Genomic DNA, 21,292 nt, shown 5'->3' on the forward strand with positions numbered 1-21,292 from the left:
ACCAAAAATTGCAGGGCCCACAGCTGCCTCCAGGGTACAGAAACAGGAAATTTGGCAACAGAAAGAGACAGTATTTTTTTGAGTTACAAAGCAGATTTGTAAAGAATGTCATCAAATGGAATGCTTAATTTAAACTTTTTGAGTGTTTTTACTAAAAGAATAGGAAGGGAAAATACGTGTTTACTTTCTATGGTTTGAAGGTGGTGTAAGCTAGGATTTCACTTGTCCAGTGATGATGGATCAGATGTGTCACAGCACAGCTGGTCTGTAGATAGACAGATAAATCTGGCCATAAAAAAATCCAATTCAGTTAGCTTAGTTTGTTATAAAAAAGAGGTAAACAAGTCCCTGAGTGAGCAATGATAGGATGGGATTGAGCTCAAACAGGGGACCCCAGGCAATCCCATTCAATCCTAAATGCAGACATACCACTGGCCAAGGAGCTGGGTGGTGCAGGGGCCCTGACCAGTCAGTTGTCCAAGGGCAGGAATTTTGAACCCTCTATAAAAGGGGGTGTCAAACAATAAACTGAGCTGTTTGTCACATGATCCTTGGTGAGTCCTATCTGTGTGTCTGTCTCCAACCTACAACCCTAATGTAACGGAGATGGTCCCATGGAAACAGAAATTTTAGCAGCACATGGAGTTGCACATTCATGAAAAGTTCTGCAAGAAGTCAGGCAGAAGCCAGGACATTAAAATGTGTCCCCATGCTACAAGCCCTGCCCACTTGTGAGACTTTGTGGGACTGTGGAGGGGTAGCTGGGATATTCCTCTGTGGAGAGACATTTGTGTGCCCTTCCTAGTGTGTGTTTAGAGAGAATTCATCCTTGGGTGTAACTCTGGTCTACACTGGACATTAAACCGAGCGTGGATGATCATGTTCCATAAATCTTATGGGTTATTTACATGAAATCAAACCTTTTTGTGATGGAGGGAATCTCTGATTGAGTTCAACCCCTGGGTTATTTACATGAAATCAAACCTTTTTGTGATGGGGGGAATCTCTGATTGAGTTCAACCCCTGGGTTCATACAGCAACACTGACTGAATCAGGAGCAAACATCCTCCCACAACAGCTCTATCTGTGAGACAGAACGCATTGCAGGTTACAGTCACCACTTCTCTACTCCCCCAGCTCTGGTTCATTCCTTGCTCTCACTGAACCAGAGACAGTCTAAGCCTCCCACAAGACTCTGCAAACCACTGGTACAATGAGACGGAAAGAACGGATTATGAAATGAAAACAGAAGTGCTGAATGTACTCGAGACCCTTTCCACCTCCTCCCCTAAACCACAGGGATTGAAAACACAGACCTGCCTGGCAAAAAAAAAAAAAAAAAAAAAAAAAAAAAGAGTGACCCATGCACTCATATCCTGGCAATTTGTGGGATTTGTCATAAGACACCCAGACCAGATTACAACATCCCTGCGTAGACCTAACCTGCATTTCACAGCAGCATCGGAGCACACGTGCAGACCCACTGCAGGCAGCACAAACACACACTGGGGTGTGGGCTCGCTCCTCTTCTGACACAGGCACAGGACTAGGTGCTGCTTTAAACGCAGATGAAATGTTAAATCAGAACCTGTACATAACTCCTTTATTGTCACAGAACCTATTGGCTTAACAGGATTACAAACCAGTGATCCACAGTTTCATTAAAGCCCCTTAATCTGGTACAGTTCAGAGGAAAACTGCTCTCTCATCTCCCTGGATCCATCCTCTCTCCCAAGGGTATACTGGCTCCTCTGAAACAATTTTGTTGATGTTTTCAATCAGAGGGCTCAGCAGTATCTTCCAGCCTTAATCTCCTTGCACAGCAACATGCTGTCCCCATGGAGGCAAATTCCTGCCCCTGCTGTCCTTCAGGAGCAATTCCATCCCAAGATGACAATTACTAAGACATTTCTAGCTTTTGCTCTAACTTCTTTTGCATCTGTGGGCACATTTTGTTGTGGGCACACATGCCCTTTGTTGCACTATGATACTATGATAGAAGATGATTTCATTAAATTCTTTATAGTTCAATAAATGTATCTAAGGAGTTTTCCTTTCAGGAACAGGCTGGAGCAGGAGAAATAGGCTCGTATAGAAGAAACTCTTCCTTATTAGGAAGAATAATAAAAGTATTAAAAAGTGTTGGAGTAGCCACTGGAACTTGGATATCTCCAGTTCCTGAAAGTTCATGTGCCTCAACTCTATACCCAGAATACAGCACAGTTTAAAGCAAGAATTTATATAATTCAGCAAAAAGCTTCTCCTTTAGAAAGACTTATTCCTAAACATGAGAAAAAATTGTTTATATGAATAATCATAAAAAGTAAAAGGTCTTCTGAATAGTTTTGAAAATTGAATGGAATTCTAAAAATCCCTTCTTTTCATTCTTGCTGAGAATATGTTAACATTTAAAAGTCACTGTTCGTTCTGGTTTGTCTTTCATAGTGTACTGCATTAATTTTTTGTTCTGAAGATACATACAGAATTCCAAACATTCCATTCTGATAAGGTAAAAAAGAATTTGTTTCAGTCTTTCAAAATAAGTTCCATTAAAACAGACACACTCCCCTAGCAAGCTTCAGTTTCCTGTGAGGAACATTTCCCCAATAAGCAAACATTCTTTTAAATAAATTTGAAAGAGATTTATCAAGAAATAATTAATCCCAGATTTTAAGACGCTGAAAGTTAGTGGCAATACGTGGCAATATTTATTTTGTTATTTTCCTGAAGACAATCAGCCAATATTGCCTGTTGTTTCTTTGCATTGGCACCAACTGTTCTCATCCTACACTCCTTTTCATCACAAATGACACAATTATTGCACCATAATCGATAGCTAACAAGTTCCTTCAGCACGTATCCCTTCCAGAAGGAAATAAAATCCCTATGGAAGGTGTTGCATTCCCCATGTGCAGCCCTTTTTACATCACTACTTATGTTTAGACTTGGTTTTGGGCCTTTATAGCACCAAGTGTTGTGGGGTCTTTAATGACCTGACTCATTCCCTGAGCAAATCAATCCAGTCCTGGCTTAGGGTTTTCTTTTTTTCTTTGGTTGGCTGGGGAGGCTTGTGTGTGTGTGTTTAGAAAAAGACAAAACCTCTGCCACAAGTCTGCCCACTCCTCTGGCAGAGGTTATCCTACAGCTGTGGGCAGAAAGGAAGCAAATCTATGCTGCTGCTGTGCTGGAGCCTGGTGACCTGGTCCTGCAGAAGCTGAGGGAGAAGGTCCCACATTTCCTCACCCAGCTCTGTCACTGGGACACTTAGCTCACACATGAGCCCTGCTTAAAACTCACTGCACACTTAAATAGATGTAACTCACTAGATTATCCCTTGCCCAAGGTGAGGCAAGATTCAGAAAAGGATTGATGGAAGTCATTGCTCCCCAAGTCCTGTTCAGCCCCAGTTTGTGTCTCACAGCCATCCTGTGAGCAGAGGTGTCTCTCACACGTGGTGGGGGTATCCAGCCTCACACTCCTGCCCTGCAAAGCTGGTGCCCAGAAACACAGACAGGGAAAAAGAAACAAGTCTTGCACAGACTGTTGTAGGGGCTGCACTCCTAAAAGGAAGTGGACAGGAAAAGGAGAAATTCTCTCTCTGAAGGGTGGTATCGGTCTCTGAGGCCAGCAAGACTGCGGGCAGAGAGAAGTGGTCGAGCACAGCCAGGATGTCACTTGAGGACACAAACTGAGAGACACAGACACACAGGAAAATTCAGGCAGTATTTACTGCAGAATTAAATAGCCTGTCCTAAAAACTATTTCAGTATCCCTAAATGCACATTCAGTACCACACTTGCTTAGATAAACATGGGGGCTCACTTTGAAATGAAAAACATCAGTTCACTGCTGAAAATAACAAGAAAAGTGTCCTCAGTTAAAAAAAAAAAAAAGGAGTTTTTAAAGACAGTTTGCAGAAGGGAGGGAACGAACACCTCGCTTTGCCTAAAATCCTTTTCCCCCTTTGCTAAATAAAAGTCTTCTGAAAGCCACAACAGGTCCTGTAACTTTAAATCTGAGCTGAGATCATAACTTTGGTCCTGACCAAACAGCGTGGGGAGGGCGGGCCTGGCTGCTCATTGAGGACCACCTTAGGCTGCTCCCATCCCTTGGCTAAAGAAAATAATTCTGACTCCACTCAGTTTTCTTTAACTGCTCAGTTATCATCTGAGAAAACCTCCCCTCTTTACATTACAGTAGCTTAAGGAATATTTGGAATACCAAAGTATTTTTTTGCAGTGATTTCTTTTTATCATCGCAATTCTCCACTACCTCTACAAAAAATAATCCAAATTTGGATCCATCTGGTTTCAGGATTGGAAAGCATATTTTTTAGATCAAATATGTTTATAAAAGTTCCATTCTTCATCTTCGTCCTCGGGAGCCTGCCTTTTGTAGCACTTGCTCAAGAAGGTAAGGGGAAAGTTTGGTTACAGTTATTCCCAGTCATTTCCTGTAATTTAACAGTTTCTGTTCTCTCTCATGGGTTACATAGTTACTCTGACCTGTTTGTAAAAATTTATTTGAATTTCTTAAGCTGCAACAGGGCATCTGCTACAGCTGTGATCTGGAAAGAAGCAGCAAAAGTTTTCGAGGGGCTGAGTTTGACTCCATTAGGAAAGAATTTTCTGTGTGTCTGTACGGGAGGGAGAGGGGTAGGGGCAGGCAGGGGAGGCACTCCCTGCACAGCCCTTGGAAATGGCTCCAGTCTCACTGGAACACACACAGCGGGCTCTGCAAGCAATGATTGACCTTAATTAAATTAGGATATAACTCTGTGAAAGTAACTTGTAAATCTGTTCATTCAGGAGTTTAACTTCTGTGCTTAGAGACATTTCAGACTCTTAGAATTTGAGCCTTATGCAGGGCTTTGCTGAGTCTAACTTAGCCATAAGCAATATATATACAATGAGGGAAAATAAACCAGGGGGAATTATTGCCAAAGACAGATTTGAAAAGTGTTATGTACCAAAAAGATTAATTTCAGAAGTTATGCATTTTGAATTTTATAAGAAAGATACAATATACACTTTTAGGTAAAATAGACATTTAAGTCTTTCTACAGCTAAAGGATTGGAGTCTGATTTGCTAACAGTAAATCAGAATTACCCTGACCAGTACTTGATTCCAGAAATGTCATTTTGAAACTCAGTCTTTCCGAGTAGTATTTGACTCATGTGAATGAATTGGCCAAGAGGCAGCATGGTTTACAGCTGCCATGGAACATGTTCCAAGTAGCAGCCTAGCAGTTTCATGCCAGTGCTCTGAACACAGTAACTGTAAACTCAGCCCACTGCTCTTCAAAAGCACAGATCTACTCATCAGGCTTAGATCTGGGGACCCAAACTGAAAAAATTACCTGATAACAACCAGTGTCATCCTGCTGGAAAGAATGGAGCTATACTGACACACACTGAGTGTGGGTGCTGACTTGAAATGTCTAATGGTGGTCTGTATGTCAGAATGTGAGGCTGAAATTTGGAGTTGTGCTTTGAAATTTCACAGAAAAACTAAAATCAGCAGTTATTAGGCAAGTCACAAAAGTTGTTTTCTAGGCTCACCCAGCCACCTTGTTCTTAAAAAGCATCTATATTAAGTGTACCAAAGTTTAAAGCCATTAGAAATGAGGCAAAACCACCACTACTTTATAGAATTACCTTAAGCAATCTAAGATACCAGAATTACAGGTTAAAAGGTCTTTCATCTTCAGGCTTTTGAGAAGTTTTTAAACATATTTTCTCTCAACTCTGAGAGGAGTCCAGCAATGCTCAGGCTGAAACTCTACTAGTCATAAAAAAAAAATATTTCCTGCTTTAAGAATAAGAATATTACCTCTGCTGTATTACCTGTACAGTTTGCATTGAACTCCAGAGCTGGATCAAGAATGCAATTTACAGTATATGAGGTTTCCTGTGTCTGTTTAGGGTTTGTGACTTTTTCTTCACATGGAGCCAGTCATTTAGGATAACTTCCAAAGGATACACCAGGAAACTAAACTCCAGATAAAATAAGTCTTGAGTATTTTGTGTCTATCACTGCTGTTTACTGATAATCATCAGCAATTACAAGTTAGAACAGACATGAAATGACAATTCCACCTTCAGCAATCTCTGCTGGCTGACAGGGAGATGGGGGAGGTTTGACTTGTACAGTGCTTGGTGGAGTGGCTTTATCCAGATACGTGAACCTCTGGGGAGCACAGTGTGGCCTGAGGGTTTTAGAGGAAAAAGGTCTCCATCTGACACCTCTTAACCTAGAAAAGGCCATCAATAAACATGCAGCTACCCTTTTCTTATAGTTGGGCACTCCAGGTTATGGACTGAGACCAAACGGAGAAAAGCAGCTTTGTTTCCAGCAGGAAGCATATTTCCAATTTCCAAAATTATTATTATTATTACTATTATTACTATTATTAATAATATTAATTATCATTATCATATTAGCAGCTACATTTTGGCCCTGCTGATCTCGTTCAGCATGTCAAAACTCAGGCAAACCTTCACACACAGAATCAGATCAAAGGAGCTGAGATGGAAGCTGGCCTCAACAAGCATCCAAACCAGTGCTTTGCAGAGGCAACACATTTCCTGATTCCAAACCTTTCCCATGGTGCTGTGTCATTGCAGGGAAGGAGAGCTCTGTTGGCTGTCACATAACATGAACAAAATTTAACATGATTGTTTAACAAGATACCACATGTCACTTGGGCTGTATCAACTGTCCATGTGCCTGATCTTACCTAGAGGCAAATATTAGATTATATTTCCTTATGCAAGGCAGGTTTATACTAGGTCATGTTACGTTTGGTTTGGACTGAAAGTAAGAACATGGACAGGATAATTCAGATAAAAAGTGTTTCTATCATAAGAAAGGACATTGAAGTTTACAGTCAGCTATGAAAGACTAAAAAGTTTTCTGTTTTTCAAAATCATAACAAAGAGAATTGAAAAAAACACAAGAAAAAATTGTTTCAAAAGAGTCCTGATTTACCCAAACTCTGTCACTATTTCAGTGGCAAAACTAAACAATGAAATCAGGCAGCTCTAAAGCCTTTTGAAAATCAAACTCTGTAACTGCTGGTGGTAAAGAAAATGTAAAAGCAAATGGAACAGCCACATTTGACTCAAAAGGGACCCAGATTTCTACTAAATAAGCACTGCACAACCTTTCATCCTGCATGAAGAATAAAGAGTACTCTTACACAGGTCCCATATGTGCTTCTTCACTACATGTCCAATACCCAAAATGATTATCACAGAAAGGAGAAAATCATCCTGCTGAATCTCAGTTAGTAGGTATGCAAGTTAGTGTACCTGAATTTTTCAGTATATTTGTGGAAGACAGCAGAGAACAAATAAAATTAGATTTCTCCTCAGCTGGGCAAGCAGAGAGGTTTGCACATCTGTATTCCAACAGTTAGTTTTTGAATCTGTACCTTCACAAACAAAGAAAAGAGTCATATTTAAGGGCTTACAAGTAGACCTTTCATTAACTCAGGCTGCACACTAAAACTGGAAACAGAGAGGCCAGATTCTCAGCTCCTGCAATTCAGCAGTTTCTACTGAATCTGTGCATTTACCTCAGATCAAGGACTTGTAAATCATCTGCAAAAAAAAAAAAAAAAAAAAAGAAAAAAGAAAAAAAGCCAGCAAAAAAACCCCAAAGCAGCAAAGAACCTGGAGAGCATTTAGGTAGATAATGAGGCAGTGCAGGAAGGTTTTCAGGCTGTGAGGCTCCAGCAGGACCCTGTGGTGTTTCTCCATGTGTCACTTGAGGTGAGCCACCCAAGGACCACAGAAATGCCCACTGCTGCTGGTGGCCCAGCTCGGGCACAGGGGCTGGCTCAGTGGCACGTTTATTTTGTTGGGTTGTTTGCTTTTTGTCTGGATGTGGTCAGGGACTGCAGGATGAACCCAAATGCTGCCAGATCCTGCCACTCGCGGCCTCCCAGATCCTCTCAAAGGGCCCCTCTGATCTGTGTGTGTGCAGACCATCCCCTCCATGGGGATTAATCCCACAGCAAAGCTCAGAGCTCTGCAGTGCACAATTTGTTACACAGAGTTTCAGAAAAAGATGTGGGATTGGGAGTATAGGTATGCTGGGATGTGCTAAAGAGAAACAAATGAGGAAAAATAAGAGACAAATGCACTATTGATTTCCAGTTCTCCATCTCAGAAGCTTGGCCAAAAACTCTCAAAGGACACAGAAGCTGATGCTGAGCACATTCTCATGTTGCTTTATGACTTCCTCATGTTTTTTCCATCCTTGTACTTATTGATTACAAACACTACAACATCCAGCACAGACTGCATCAGAATAATCCTCAGTGAGGGCACAATTCAGCTGTTACACCAGCACCATTTTCAGGCAAGCATGTACTCTGTCAGGAGAGCTTGAGGCACTACTAAATCTGTAAGGGGGACACACTTAACTCCAAACCCATATTAAAATGTTTTTATGACTATGAAACCCATCCAAACATTAGCCTATTGTTAGTGAAGTATAAAAGTCAGACTAAACACATTTGCAGAGAACTTGCCTGCTGCATGGCAATATAAAGTAGGTAGTCAAAAATCACTGTGTGAACAGAATTAACACCTAAGAGTTTCCAGTTCACTGTCTGGCATGAATATTTCAAACAAATGAGTTGAGGAACCTGCAAGGCATTCTGCTTGCAGATACAAAGGGTTAGTAATCTACAGCAAGGCAGCTGTGAAAGGGCACACGGCTGTAGCCTCAGAGTCCACGGAAGGAAGTCATTTAGGGAAAAGATTAGTTTATTACTGTATTAGAGGTAATTTCTTAATTCCTTTCATTTGCATTTACATATCCCACTATTTGTACACAGATGTCTGCTTTGTGCTGCACATCTGCCCAGTTTGCTGATGCCTTTCAACAAGTTTTGTATTTTTTCTTTGTCTTTGCTGCAACTCTTCTTCCTAGTCAGCCACGCAGCGAAAGACTGAAAGTTCTGTGGTTCTGCCACTTTACAACAAGATACAAGAGACATTTACACCTTGATCACAAATCCAACTTTGTTGTTCCATCCCTCACTGCTCAGAGGAAACAATCAGACTGTTATAAAACTGCAAACAGGGAAACAGGGTCACGGGGCAACAAATCTTGATAAGAAAGTAATTTTATCCCATATTCATGGGATAACAAGTCTGAGGTTAGTGTACTTAGTAGACAAGAAAGCAGATGTTGACACAGCAACGTTATTAAAAGCATAAATTTGGAATACTCATCTCTAGCTCTGCAAGGAATATTTTAAAGGAATATCCTGTAATGGAGTTTGTCATTTCCTTCCTAATGCCCACAGCTCTGTGGCTGATTTCACTGTATATAAGACAAAGCTTAGGAAGTTTGCAGCTTTTCCTCTCCTGGCTTTGTTTCGTGGCTCTGGTTGGGGGTCAATGCACACACCAAGCACTCGAAGAGCAGTTGCTTTTCTGTATCTGCCCAGTTAAAGTACATTTTGGTTCGCTTTTCTGTCAGTAGAATATTGTAACATTCAGAAGACATGTGAATTACTCGAGGAGCAGCCGAGTGGCTCTTTGCCACTTTGGCACTGTCGATTTAAACTCTGGCTTTGTTCCTTTGGCTAAGCCAGCCCCAGCAATAAAACCCATCTGTAGCAGGGTGTGGTGACCAAAGGAAATGTTTCTGACAGTTCAGCAAAGCATTGTCATCACAAGCTACATGGAATACCTGACCAAAGTCAGTCATATTCTAAATAAAATAAATTCTAAATCCTTTCTTGTGCTTCATGACCATTTTCCCAACTGGCAGATACTTTCCAAAGTTTTGGTATTCTGTCATTCAACTTCCTTCATTATATAGAGCAAAGCTGTCAGTCTTTGTCTAAGGAAACTGCAGAAAGCACTTCAGGATTTGCACAGTACATACTTTCTCCTGAACAGTCTAGACACTTAAAAACGTGCCAGGGGATTTTTAATGACATGACAGATTACTCCAGCTTCAAGAAAGAATTAACAGAGAAAGAAAATGCCAATGTTGTGGCCCCAAACAGGCCAAGGACACAGAGCTCTCCAGATACTGCAGATATGAATTTACAGGAGCCCCAGGCACAAATGAGAATTTCAGTTCTCATTAACAAATTTCCCTACTTTTCTGAAGTCTGAAAATTTTAACTGTCCAAAAATTCAAGATGCAAAATTCAAACCCCAGAATCCACTATATTATATTCTTCAAACCTTTGCCTTTTCAAAGTACAAAAAATTTTGTGGCTTGGATTTCACAACCAGACACCTGTGTACTTAAAAAAAATTCCAAAAGTATAAAAATAATGAAAAACTATTCTCATACAAAATTAAGCTAATGTTGTAGGTTTTGGACATGACTCTGGAATACACTTAAATTGAGGATGAAGCCAAATCACAGACAAAACTGCTTTTGAAAATTACAGAGCTGCTGTATTTAAAAGGCAGATCCCTTGTAAATCATGCATTTTTGTTAAACCTCTACCACCATGAATAGAAGTTGTCACTGAACTACAACAGAACCAATTCCAATGATGAGATACTGACTAAGACTCCGTTTGCTCACAATCAAATTAAGGTCTCTAAGTGAAGAATACTTCTGCAGAAAGGGAATTCCTGTATCAGGACATAAATGCTGAATAAAATGCAGTCAAAACAGGATGGCCAACACACACATCCACACACAGTCTTTCAAACAACACCACTTGGTCTGTAACAATTCCGGAAGCAGATACTGAAAACCATCAGTCAGCTGCAGATGTTTGCTCTGTTACATCTCCAGCAGAAAAGTGATATGTCCCAAGCGGCCCATCCTGCTAAACTCTCTGCTAGCTAATATTTTAGCTGTTATAAATAACTGAAGCTGGGGTTTTTTTTTTTTGTTTGTTTTGGTGGGTTTGTTTTGTTTTGTTTTGTTTTTTTCATGTAGAAGCAGAGGGCACTGAGCAAAGTATTATTGCAGTTCTTGCTAGAGGGAATCCTTTAAGGTTTGCCATTTTTATCTCCTGGTCTCTTATCACAAATGGAAACATTCTATTTTGAGGGCTTACTATTTCAAGGACTAAGCTAAAATACAGGCTTACAACTGCCTTTACCCACTAGTGTTTGGGTTTATTTAGGTTTATGCAAGGAAAGAAGCAAGATCCTACAACATTTTTCATCTTCAGATGTATCTTTGTTGGTTTTGGAGACACCTGAAAGAAATGCTAATGTACAACAGTTTTACAACTCCCTCTCCTTTCCAACACAACCACTGTGCTTTGAAAGCAACTCTGAGAGGTTTCTCTAGTAAATTGTCACTCCACGCATGGAAGTAGTGAGCTCAGCTTCCCCTAAGTGGGTCATGGGATGCTTAAGCATGGGAGGTTTTCAAAGTAGTATTAAACTTTTAAAGACATCAGATTTTGTCCTGGTGTGAGAAGCTGCACCCTGAGAGCAGCTGGGACTTTGAACTGAAAGGCTCCCAGCTGGAACTTTGGCAGAAAGGGATGCAATGATTAATTCACATCTGCAGCAACATATAGCTGCAAACAGAGGAGGCTCCTTGGAGACAGCCCCAGCACTGTGAGGCAATGTTTTTATTTACAACCTCCTCTAAGATAATATTAAGAACACATGCAGAAGCACCGCTCAACCCTGGCTCTTGCTGCATTTGGCCCACATCAGATGAAACCAAGAAATGACACAAGCACACACCCCTTCAATCCCATTCACATCCCCTTTGATGTCAGGGGTGCTGAGCCTTGTACTGGGTACAGTGAAAGAAGCTTAAAGTCCAGTAGTGTCTCCCAATTTCATTTCAATATTTAACTTCATTATGACTTTCTCTGACAAAGAGCTGTCCAGTAGCCAGTGTTGCTTCCTACAAATGCAGAACACTGAGAATGAATTGCCTCCCACTCTTTCTGTGGGTAATAGTTTGGTAGTGTCCAACCACCAGCCAGCCCCCTCCACTGTCAGTCTAAAATGAACCTGGAAATAAAGTCCAGGGATTATTCTGCATCAGATACAGAACCTCAGCTTGAACAAGGCTGGGACAAGACCTCCAGGCTGACAGAAACCAGACCAGATCAGTCTGAGCCTTGGGCAGTTCATAGGGAAGCCACATTCCAGTTTCCCTTTGCAATTAAGGAAAGGCAGCACTACCAAGGATGACCCAAATCTCAGGTGAGCTGAATTATCTTCTAGAGGTATTTATTTTTCCCTACAGACTATAAAAGAAGATAAGGGCAAGTAGACACTTTATTTAGGTGCCTTTATTAAGAACCTAAAATTAGGCAAGATTAATCTGGGCCACCTCCTTTTGTCAATCACAGCACTGAGAGGGCAAAGGCACTGAAATAGGTTTTCTACATGCCACCCATGGCCACGAATCTGCAATCATCACACAAAGAAAAATTCTTTTATGTTTAATTGTGACATTCACTAATTTTCTACACCTTTGCTGTGTGACATGCTTTCCCTTCCTGCCTTCAGCATCAGGCAATTTTCAGGGCTGAATGCTACTGCCATGCCAGGAGTATAAGCAGCTTCTCCCAATAAGCTGCTTGTTGTTAACATACAAAAATTATTTCACCTTCTACTGGGGGATTTTCCTCTAGTAATTGGTTTTTTCCATCTGTGCTTATTTTCAACTAGTGAATAAAGGATGTTTCTTCAGTTCTGACTGGGATTACAAGGTAAACTGATGCATACACATTTGTGCTGCTGAGTTCTATTGCTATTTCTTTGTTCACACTTTACATAGCCATGATTATACATCACAGTATTGTATTTTAAAGATATTGTTTAAGAAGCAAAAAATAGGGATTATAAAATAGTGCTGTACCTTAAATTGCACTGACACTTAGAGAGTGTCTAAATGTACAACAAAAAATCAGCTCCTTTTATGCTACTTCAACAATACCTGGGGTATTTCAATCAAAAATGACCAAACCATTATTTTCACCATCTAATCTGGAACTCTGATTTACCCTGTTTTAGTTTTCCCATGGATTATAAAGTGATTGCTGGAAGACTGACTGGCTTAACTAGCCACTATATTTGGCCTCATGTTGGCATAACATGAATGTAGTTTTTTCATCTACTACAGCCTAAAGTACTACCTGCACACCATTTTGGCTCCTAAATAGAAACTGTATCTGTATTCAGGCTTATAAGGACACAGAAATATAAAATTCTATTTAGTTCAGTAACATGGAATTAGAAATCTCAGTTTACTTCAGTGTTTGGTCTCTTAGTAATAGGACAAAGCTCTCAGTCTTATATTGGTTGAGATGGATAAAAGTTTTCTAGTTTGGTTCAGAAAACGGTTTTGGAAGCCAAGGAAAAATATTTGCAAGTTTCCAGTAGAATTCAAATGAGAGTTTTGAGCAAAACCAGGGTTATTTTTCTCAATGGCAAATCATTCATCTTCTGCTTGAAAAATTTTCTCTAAGCTGCCAGTACATTATTTTTTTACCAATTTTAAAATTAAATATTGGCTTTTTTATTTGAAATAATGTGTTTATATTAAAAGGGGCAGGTAAAAATGATCAAAATTTAAATGGAACTCACAATTAAAGAAAACCTATTTCTGAGTGATATCTGCACAGCTGATCCAAAGAGATTCTACCTTTTTTATTCATTTTTGGCTGCTATCAAACAAAATGCCCATCCTTTCTAATTTCAGTTACAGAATAAAGCTGTTTACTTGCCTCCATATCATTTATAAAACAAGTAGAGTGCATTTAGGAGTAGTAAAGTTTTCTATAAAAAGTATTTGGAATGAATCTAACAATTCAGAAATTGTCCAACTTCATATGCAGAGGAGATGAGAATGTTTTTAGATCATTAAATAAAAAGTGTCATTAGTAGAAACAGTGTTACAATTCAATAAACCAAAGAAGTTGTGACTATTTCTCATACCTTAAATATTCAAATGGTACAGTAATTTTCGTTTTTTAAAAGAACTGTCAAGAGCTGTCCTTCTGATCTGGTTGCTTTGATAAGTAGAAGTAAGATGCAAAATTTGAATCCAGGAAAGAAGTTTTCAGTGCTTTTTTTTTTGCCTCAAGTGCTTGCTCAGGACATCTACTATTAGCTCTTTGCTTAAGTTTCAGCACTGGTATCTGGAATTAGCAGGACCTTTATGCCCCAGGCAGCAGCAGGACGAGCAGCCTCACCTGGCTTTGTAATCTCCAGGAATTACAAACTCCCAGGAGCTCTCACTCCACATTAACATCACACTCTGCCTGTCACAGGTTTATGAATCAGCATGAAATTGAATTAAATGATGGTTAGGTTTTCAGCACATTCTTAGTACTGCCAGTTATCTCCACACCACCATGTCTTTCCTGTTCTACCTTATTCTAGCTCATCACCCTACTGATGAATTCTGGCTGTATTTATAAATTAACAGCTATGTGTGGGCCAAAATCTAAATATCCATTTTATCAAAGAGCACAGATGAGCTAGGGGTCTAGAATAAATAAATTAAAACAACAACACCCAAAAAAACCAAAAAAACAAGCCTTACATTGTTATCTGAAAATTCAAATTATGGCAACTAAGGTTTGCAACTCCAGGAAAGCCTCAGGGCTGATTTGTGTAGGAATATTTCCAAACTATAGCTGCACCCAGAAGCATTGATGGTAGCTCTAAAAAGAAAGATTGCAGCTGGGGCTGAGCAGAAAGATGGGAGAAAGCTTTTATTATTTTAGAAAATGGCAGATGCTTGAAGGAATCTATCCCAATACATAAGCTAATGCTTAGCTGGAAATCTGGAATCATCCACTTGGGAGAAACTTTTCTTAATAAAAAAGGAAATAATTTCTTGGACAAAATGTTAATAACCAGTATGTTTCAAGGTTGTACCAGAGTTAAGTGATGGGTACTTCAGCTTTTTGTCCTACTGCTTTGGACAAGAGTATAACAGAATTCAAGCTTATTCCAAATAATTTCCCATTCCCATGTGGGCAAGGGCAGGGAGACAGAACATCACACAGAGGTCATGTTTGAAAAAGTTTATGTGTCAGAGGAGCCAGAACATGTGACTACCAAGTAAAATCCTGACTAATTTTCTAAAATTTTATTCAGCAAGCTCAGTTCTAGAAGGAGAAGAAAGTGCAACAATTGATTTCAGAGACAGAAATGACACAGAATTTGAAGAATTACCAACAATTGTGAGTATATAATGCTAAATAAAAGATCTTTTATGCTACTTTCTTATTCACTGCCACTTCCACCTCTTCGAATTCAGTATCTCCCAAACAGTTTCAGTGAAACTAAACTCAAAAACTACTTTACAAAAAAAAAAAAAAAAAAAAAAAAACACTGAAAAAAGGCAGGTCTGCAAAATTCTGCAGCCTTCTACACCTTTTGCAGTCCTACCAAGAGATCTGATGTAGAAATCCTCTAGCTGGGAAGACAAATCAGCTTATCTTGGTTTGTTTGGTCACTCTATGCATGTCAAACATGAGAGGTGACAGCTAAAAAAGCATCCACACCTGACAGACCAGGAAATTTAAGTGTTACTTTATACATGTAGACAGAATGTACTGAGGTTTTTTTCTCCTCTTTCCCCCCCAATTCTTGTCATTTCCCACAAGACTACACAATGTAACAAATCTCTTGCAGTTTGGAGACCTGAAGACCACAGAAAGTACCTTTGTCCTGGATGGAGAAAGTGAAAATGCTACTGCCTATGAAGTTAACACAGAAAGGATTGATGGTAAGAATCCCTTTCATTTCTATTTTTACATATCAAAGTTATACCGCCATCTACTAAACAATAGCTGGAAATCTCAAATACTCTCTCAAACTTCATTTGCTCACTTTCTATCAAAAGAACAAGTTCAAACCATTGTGACAAAGACAAGAAAAGTTTTCCTTGGATATAGCCTTTCAAATTGGAAGGCAACACTCTGTACAGAGCAGAGGGAGTAATTATTGTCTTTCTGGATTTACAGGTGGGGAGCGGAGTGGGGAACCAGAGACAACTGATGAAGGTATTAAAGAGAAGATTTGCTTATAAAGACAAGGGAGAAACAACTGCCAGGCATTTCCCCTTCCAGCAGCCCTCCCTGTGCCCATGGCATTCAGTACAAGTTCCAGGGGAGGCACAGCCTGCTCCCTGAGCTGCTTTCCTGCTTCACCTGATCATTGTCTCCATATCCACATCCATTTGGAGCCCTTCAGCCCAAAGGCATGCTTGCAGGCTGCTGAACATCCAAACCTACTTTAGAATTCACAAGACAGTAAGAAATTTCCCCAAGGAGTGAGATGCAGCAGAACAGCACCAGGTCTATCAGTAGCCTCTTATCAATGGTCTCCATGAGACACACACTAACATTCCCAATTTCTTCTTTCAGGTGGTCTGGGAACAATTGCACTGCTTGGAATAATTATTGGAATCATTGTTGCAGTTGGAATCCTCGCAGGAATAATAATTGCAGTTGTAAGGAAGATGTCAGGCAGGTACTCGTAAGTAAATTGCTCATCAGGCTTTTTCTTCAAGCACCTTCCTCTGAGCAGGGTCACAGGAATCACTTGGGAAATTTCTGAGGTTTCTATTTTGACAAAACCAACCCATTTTCCTGTTATACAGTGCCTGAGACAGACTCAGCAAAGCTGCCAATGTGGAATGGTGTCTGCATGCTCTCGAGTGCTCCAGGAGAACTTCCCACATAGTGTGCACATGGTGATAATGTCAGGTGCTTGGGGCTGGGATTACTCTGGGGAGCAGAGTAATTCACTAGGAAGTATGACAGGACTAAGTTCCAGAAGCACTGGATAGCATGTGAACATTGGGGAGCAATCTCTACCTTATTTTTGGTGACACACAAATCTAAAGAGTTATACAAACTCTGAAGGAGTAAGAAAACCCCAGGAAATTGAACAGATACTGTGCACCAGGAGAAAGCCAAATAGGAACTAGGAAGAGAAATAAAGAGGTGATAGGAAAGACAAAGAGAAGGAGAAATAAAGATCATGTAACTTACATTTGGGTAATGATGAACATAAAAATATCTGCTTTTTGTTTTCCAGGCCCTAAACACAGTTGAAACAAGTAACCATGCCATTCCATGCTGGAAAACACAAGTGCTTCTTATTTCATACAAACTAAAGACTATTCCTGTATTTGTGTGAGAAGATGATCCATGGAAAATATAGTCAAACAATTTCAGATCTATGGGGATACCACACAACTCTAAGGACCACCCTCACACCCCTCCTTGCACAGAACATGGAACATTTCATAGGATTTTTTACTAACCAGAATTTTACTAGAAGAAAAAGATTTTGCAGTTAAAAAACAAAAAACAAAAAAAAACCCTAAAAAACCCCAAAAAACCTGGAGCAAAGAGATGTACATCTGAAATGTGATTTGCAGGTATTATATGCTTGGGTTTTAAATGCTACCAAAGATTATTTCACATTACATTATATGTATTCTTTTAAAACAGCAACAAAAAAAAAGTGGTTTTAGCTGGTTAAGTGCTCCTGGCATGTTTATCTACCACATGATGTATCAAAAAGGAGAAATTAGCTTCAGTGAGAACCAGTTATTTACAAATTAGGAAAATACTGGATATTGGAAGCTAAAATCTTTCCACTGCTGATACAAATTTTCTGCTCTTGATATTTATGTTATTTTGTGGCAAAATATGGTAGGTCTGGCTGGAACTGATCTGCCAACTGAAAGCTTGCTCGTCTGACTACGGCATCAGGAATTTCCTGCCTTCTCTTGCTGCAGAGACATGCAGGAATTGAAATACACATCCTGAATTAAGGGGTGCTTGGAAAATACCCAGTTTTGATGGGTCACTTTAGAGCTGACGTGTAGAAGCTTTTGAATTAGTGTACACCGTGTTTCTTCTTTGTGCCTGTCCCATTTTCTAACAGTACACTTGATTTGTTTGCCAACATGTGCAACACCAGGTCAGAATGTGTCACTGAGGTGTGATGCAGCTTTGGAGTCTGCAGCTTTTCTGGGGCATTTTTAGGGCAGCACAACCTGAATGTACAGAGCTCAGAGCAAAGGCTTTGCATGTCAAGTGACTGCAGTTTGCATCAGGTTTCCTAAATGCTATGACACTTCCGTGTTTGATGTAAAAATCATGTTAATCAATATCATCATCCATTGCTCAATTTGTCAGCTTATCTGCATTTGCTTTTCTGTTTCTTTCATGTGCCTTGAACTATCATATTGATATAAGCTTTGGAAATAAAAATCATAATATAAACTGTATTATTTTACAATAATTGTTCTTGTTTTCTTAAAAAAAAAAAAAACAAAACAAACAAACAAAAAAAACCCAGTAAAATGTCTTACACTTCTTTGAATTTTCCTGACTTATTTTGCTACTTGTCTTATCAATGTAATGTGTACAACCAACTCATTTGACACTGATAAATGAAATGATAATTGAAAACTAAACATATGAGAGAAAACTAATTCAGAAGTCTTTAGTTAGTTCTGGAGCTGATGTGATGAGACCATCAGTCTGTGACCAAGGAGTAAGCTTAATAGTTATCTTTATGTAAATTCATATGAAAGCAGGAAAATTACAGTTTTTTCTTCTTGCAGCAAAAGAATATTAATTCTGTTAGCCTCAGTTTAACAATTTCTTATCTGTACTGGGAAATACCCCATAAGGTGCTCTGATGCCTGCTCAAATGCATGGCATATGGAATTATGAATTATTCACCCACTGAAGGGAATAGCACAGATGTCACCAGTTTGTTCTGCATCAGCTCACTCACTGCTAATTTGCAAATACCAAAATGAGGAAACCTCTCTTATGCCACCAATAGCCTGTAGTAACAAGTAACAAACCTCCCAATTGAAAGATGTATAGCAGAGAACCTTTCTGGTTTTCTGAGCTTCTGAGTTTCCCTGGATCATGGAGAGAACCGTTGACCAGGCAGCATTCTGTTCAAGGACAGTGTGCTTTGTTCCTGCTCCACAAGTAATTTTAACTTCATATTACAACTACTTAATTTTTCTGGTCTTAACTGTGCCTTTAGAGCCCACCCCCTTGTCTAAGGCAAGTTTTTAAAATCTTAGGTAAAAAATCAACCCTTGACCAAATGGCCCACGCTCCACTGAAACATTTAGGGGGCTTCCAGCACTGGAGACTCACTACTAAATATTGTGCTGTATTAAATCTGACCAACAATTTTCTTCTGATTCTAAGTTGGAGTCCTGGATACTTTGTTATGGCTAAAGAAAGCAAGGACTCCAAAGAACCAGAAGATATCTCTTACTTTGAAAATCCAACACTGCTGCTGCACTGATACATTCAATATTCTGATGATTCATACACCTCGCTGCCTAGAAATCTCAAGTGCAGAACATTCCAGTCAGCTTCAAACAAACCTCAAGAAACAATGGAAAATTCATTAAAACCTTGCACATTTGTTACGTGTGTTATTGAATCCTTAATTTAATTAATCTGTAATTTCATGATACAAACATTTTGGAAATGCAGACTAAAGATGCACACAGAGGTTTGTATTTCACATGAATCTACTGCAGCATTCTGTGACTGAGCTGTCACATTATCCAACTTCCCATTACTAGTTCAGGAGCTCAAAGGTGGGCTGAACACAAGCTATGTGGGTTTTTGGCAGAATTTCTGTGGAAGATGGGACCTTTTCTGCTTTGTGAGAAGTCAAACAGCACATTGTCCCAGGACAAATCTTTCTGTGAGCTGAAATGAGTGATTGGTAGGACCAAGGCCAAGGTCAGGAGACTTCCTATGCATGAGAACACACGGGGAAACAACAGCTCCATACTTTCACCAGCTGGCCAAGCTTGACTTTTATTCACAGTGAACAACACTCAATAAATCAACACTTGCTTTTAAGTTAAAGTCCTCACTCCTGATCATATTAATTCCTTTAGAGTTAGTAACAATAATGTTCCCTTTTGCAGCTTGGCTTGGAGTCATGAATGTGGCTCCCCTGAACAGACAAGCAGGCACCAGGCTTCCTGTGAGAATGCCAGATGTCACTAAAAAATATCATAAACATAGTTGTCCCCTTGCATTTGTGTCTGTGGGGAAGATACACAGCAGTAGTAACTATGAAAGCAGTGACTTGATACATCAATATTTATAATAGTTCTGGACATCAATTCAGCAATTCTTACAAGAGTTCTTTTAAGGCGTGTTTTTCCTGTAAGAACAGAAAATGTCAGAAGAATTGATTCAATAAAACCAGCACTAAAAAAGCGTGCACCAGAAGAATTATGGAGATTGACTTACTCCTATAAATTAGTGTTCATTTATAATTAAATACCAATTAAAACATGCACAAATTGCTTATTATTTTAGGAGCACTGCATTATGCTGTTGCAATTATCTTGACCACATCTGATTTTATTCATGGCTAAGGACACTCTGCACATTAACACCTCTGTAAAGAGTTCAGACTCAAAAGCACAGACGCATTGTTCACAGGCAGATGGCAAGGACTGCCAGATGAAGTGACTTGCCAAAGGTTATAACACAGGTAAGAGAAAAGCCACCAACCCAGGAAACTCTAAACATTAAAACATTCATCCTGTCACAGCTTCATATTAGTTCCAATGAAGAGAAGTTCCATTACATTTTACAGTAACACCATCCTTAATATTGTTTTCTATAAGACAGGAATAAAGGATACAGAGCAAAAAAGCACCTTACTGAATCTCCAAGACCACTCAGGTCAGAAGTGTGTTTGGGTTCCTTTTGATAAGGAACAATCTAAAATTAATTTCTCTGGCATCAGCTGAAGTTCTGCAGTGTTGATGCTGCTGAACTGCTCTAAAGCTGAAGACACTGTTACACCTATTTGGACTCACCTACTTCACCAGCTGAAACATCATGTTGCTGACCCATCCTTCTGCAGACAGCTTTTTTAAGCTAAAGGATTAATCATATTGAAATCCCCAGCATTTATTTTTTGTTTGACAACTCCTGATGGATGCAGAAGGTAATAGGGGATCTGTAACTTGACACCAGGTGCCATAATGAGAAGGATGAATTAATGCTCTGTACACTTTCACAGCTGCAGCATGGAGGTATTTATGGATAAATAAACCAAGCATCACACTGGCCATGTGTCTTTGTCCAGGCCTTGTGGATTTAGGCATCAGCCCAAACCCACAGCTCCCCCTGCTCTGCAACAAACAGTTGGGCTGCAACACAAAGATCCCCATTCAATCATGGAGCTTGTTCAGCTCTTCCAGGCTTGAGAAGTCAGATTTTCAGACTCTGGGAAATGCTTAACTGGCAAATGTCTTAGCAGGCAAAGGAGTGCTG

The 21,292-nt window shown here is 39.6% G+C and overlaps 1 protein-coding gene across 3 annotated transcripts; it reads left to right on the forward strand.

Annotated features, from left to right (window-relative positions):
* Window positions 1-4,088: 4,088 nt before the first annotated feature.
* Window positions 4,089-18,232, forward strand: PDPN (podoplanin). Of its 3 annotated transcripts, none has more exons than XM_053962917.1 (6): window positions 4,089-4,413; window positions 15,081-15,166; window positions 15,621-15,714; window positions 15,953-15,991; window positions 16,355-16,466; window positions 17,031-18,232. In XM_053962917.1, the coding sequence occupies exons 1-6, from the start codon at window positions 4,344-4,346 to the stop codon at window positions 17,035-17,037; spliced, it is 408 nt and encodes a 135-aa protein (XP_053818892.1). In that variant the 5' UTR covers window positions 4,089-4,343; the 3' UTR covers window positions 17,038-18,232. The 3 variants fall into 3 exon arrangements, with proteins under 3 accessions (XP_053818892.1, XP_053818894.1, XP_053818893.1); XM_053962919.1 differs by having other exon boundaries at window positions 16,355-16,460; XM_053962918.1 differs by having other exon boundaries at window positions 16,355-16,456.
* The last annotated feature ends 3,060 nt before the right edge of the window (window positions 18,233-21,292 follow it).

The sequence above is a fragment of the Vidua chalybeata genome, chromosome 22 (assembly GCF_026979565.1).
Source record: "Vidua chalybeata isolate OUT-0048 chromosome 22, bVidCha1 merged haplotype, whole genome shotgun sequence".
Classification (NCBI taxonomy): domain Eukaryota; kingdom Metazoa; phylum Chordata; class Aves; order Passeriformes; family Viduidae; genus Vidua; species Vidua chalybeata.

Excerpts from the sequence above, each read along its gene's own strand:
- PDPN (XM_053962917.1), top strand. The coding sequence starts at position 4,344 with ATGTTTATAAAAGTTCCATTCTTCATCTTCGTCCTCGGGAGCCTGCCT. Across the intron at positions 15,167-15,620 it reads TTGAAGAATTACCAACAATT|TTTGGAGACCTGAAGACCAC; the intron begins GTGAGTATATAA and ends AATCTCTTGCAG. Across the intron at positions 15,992-16,354 it reads ACCAGAGACAACTGATGAAG|GTGGTCTGGGAACAATTGCA; the intron begins GTATTAAAGAGA and ends TTCTTCTTTCAG.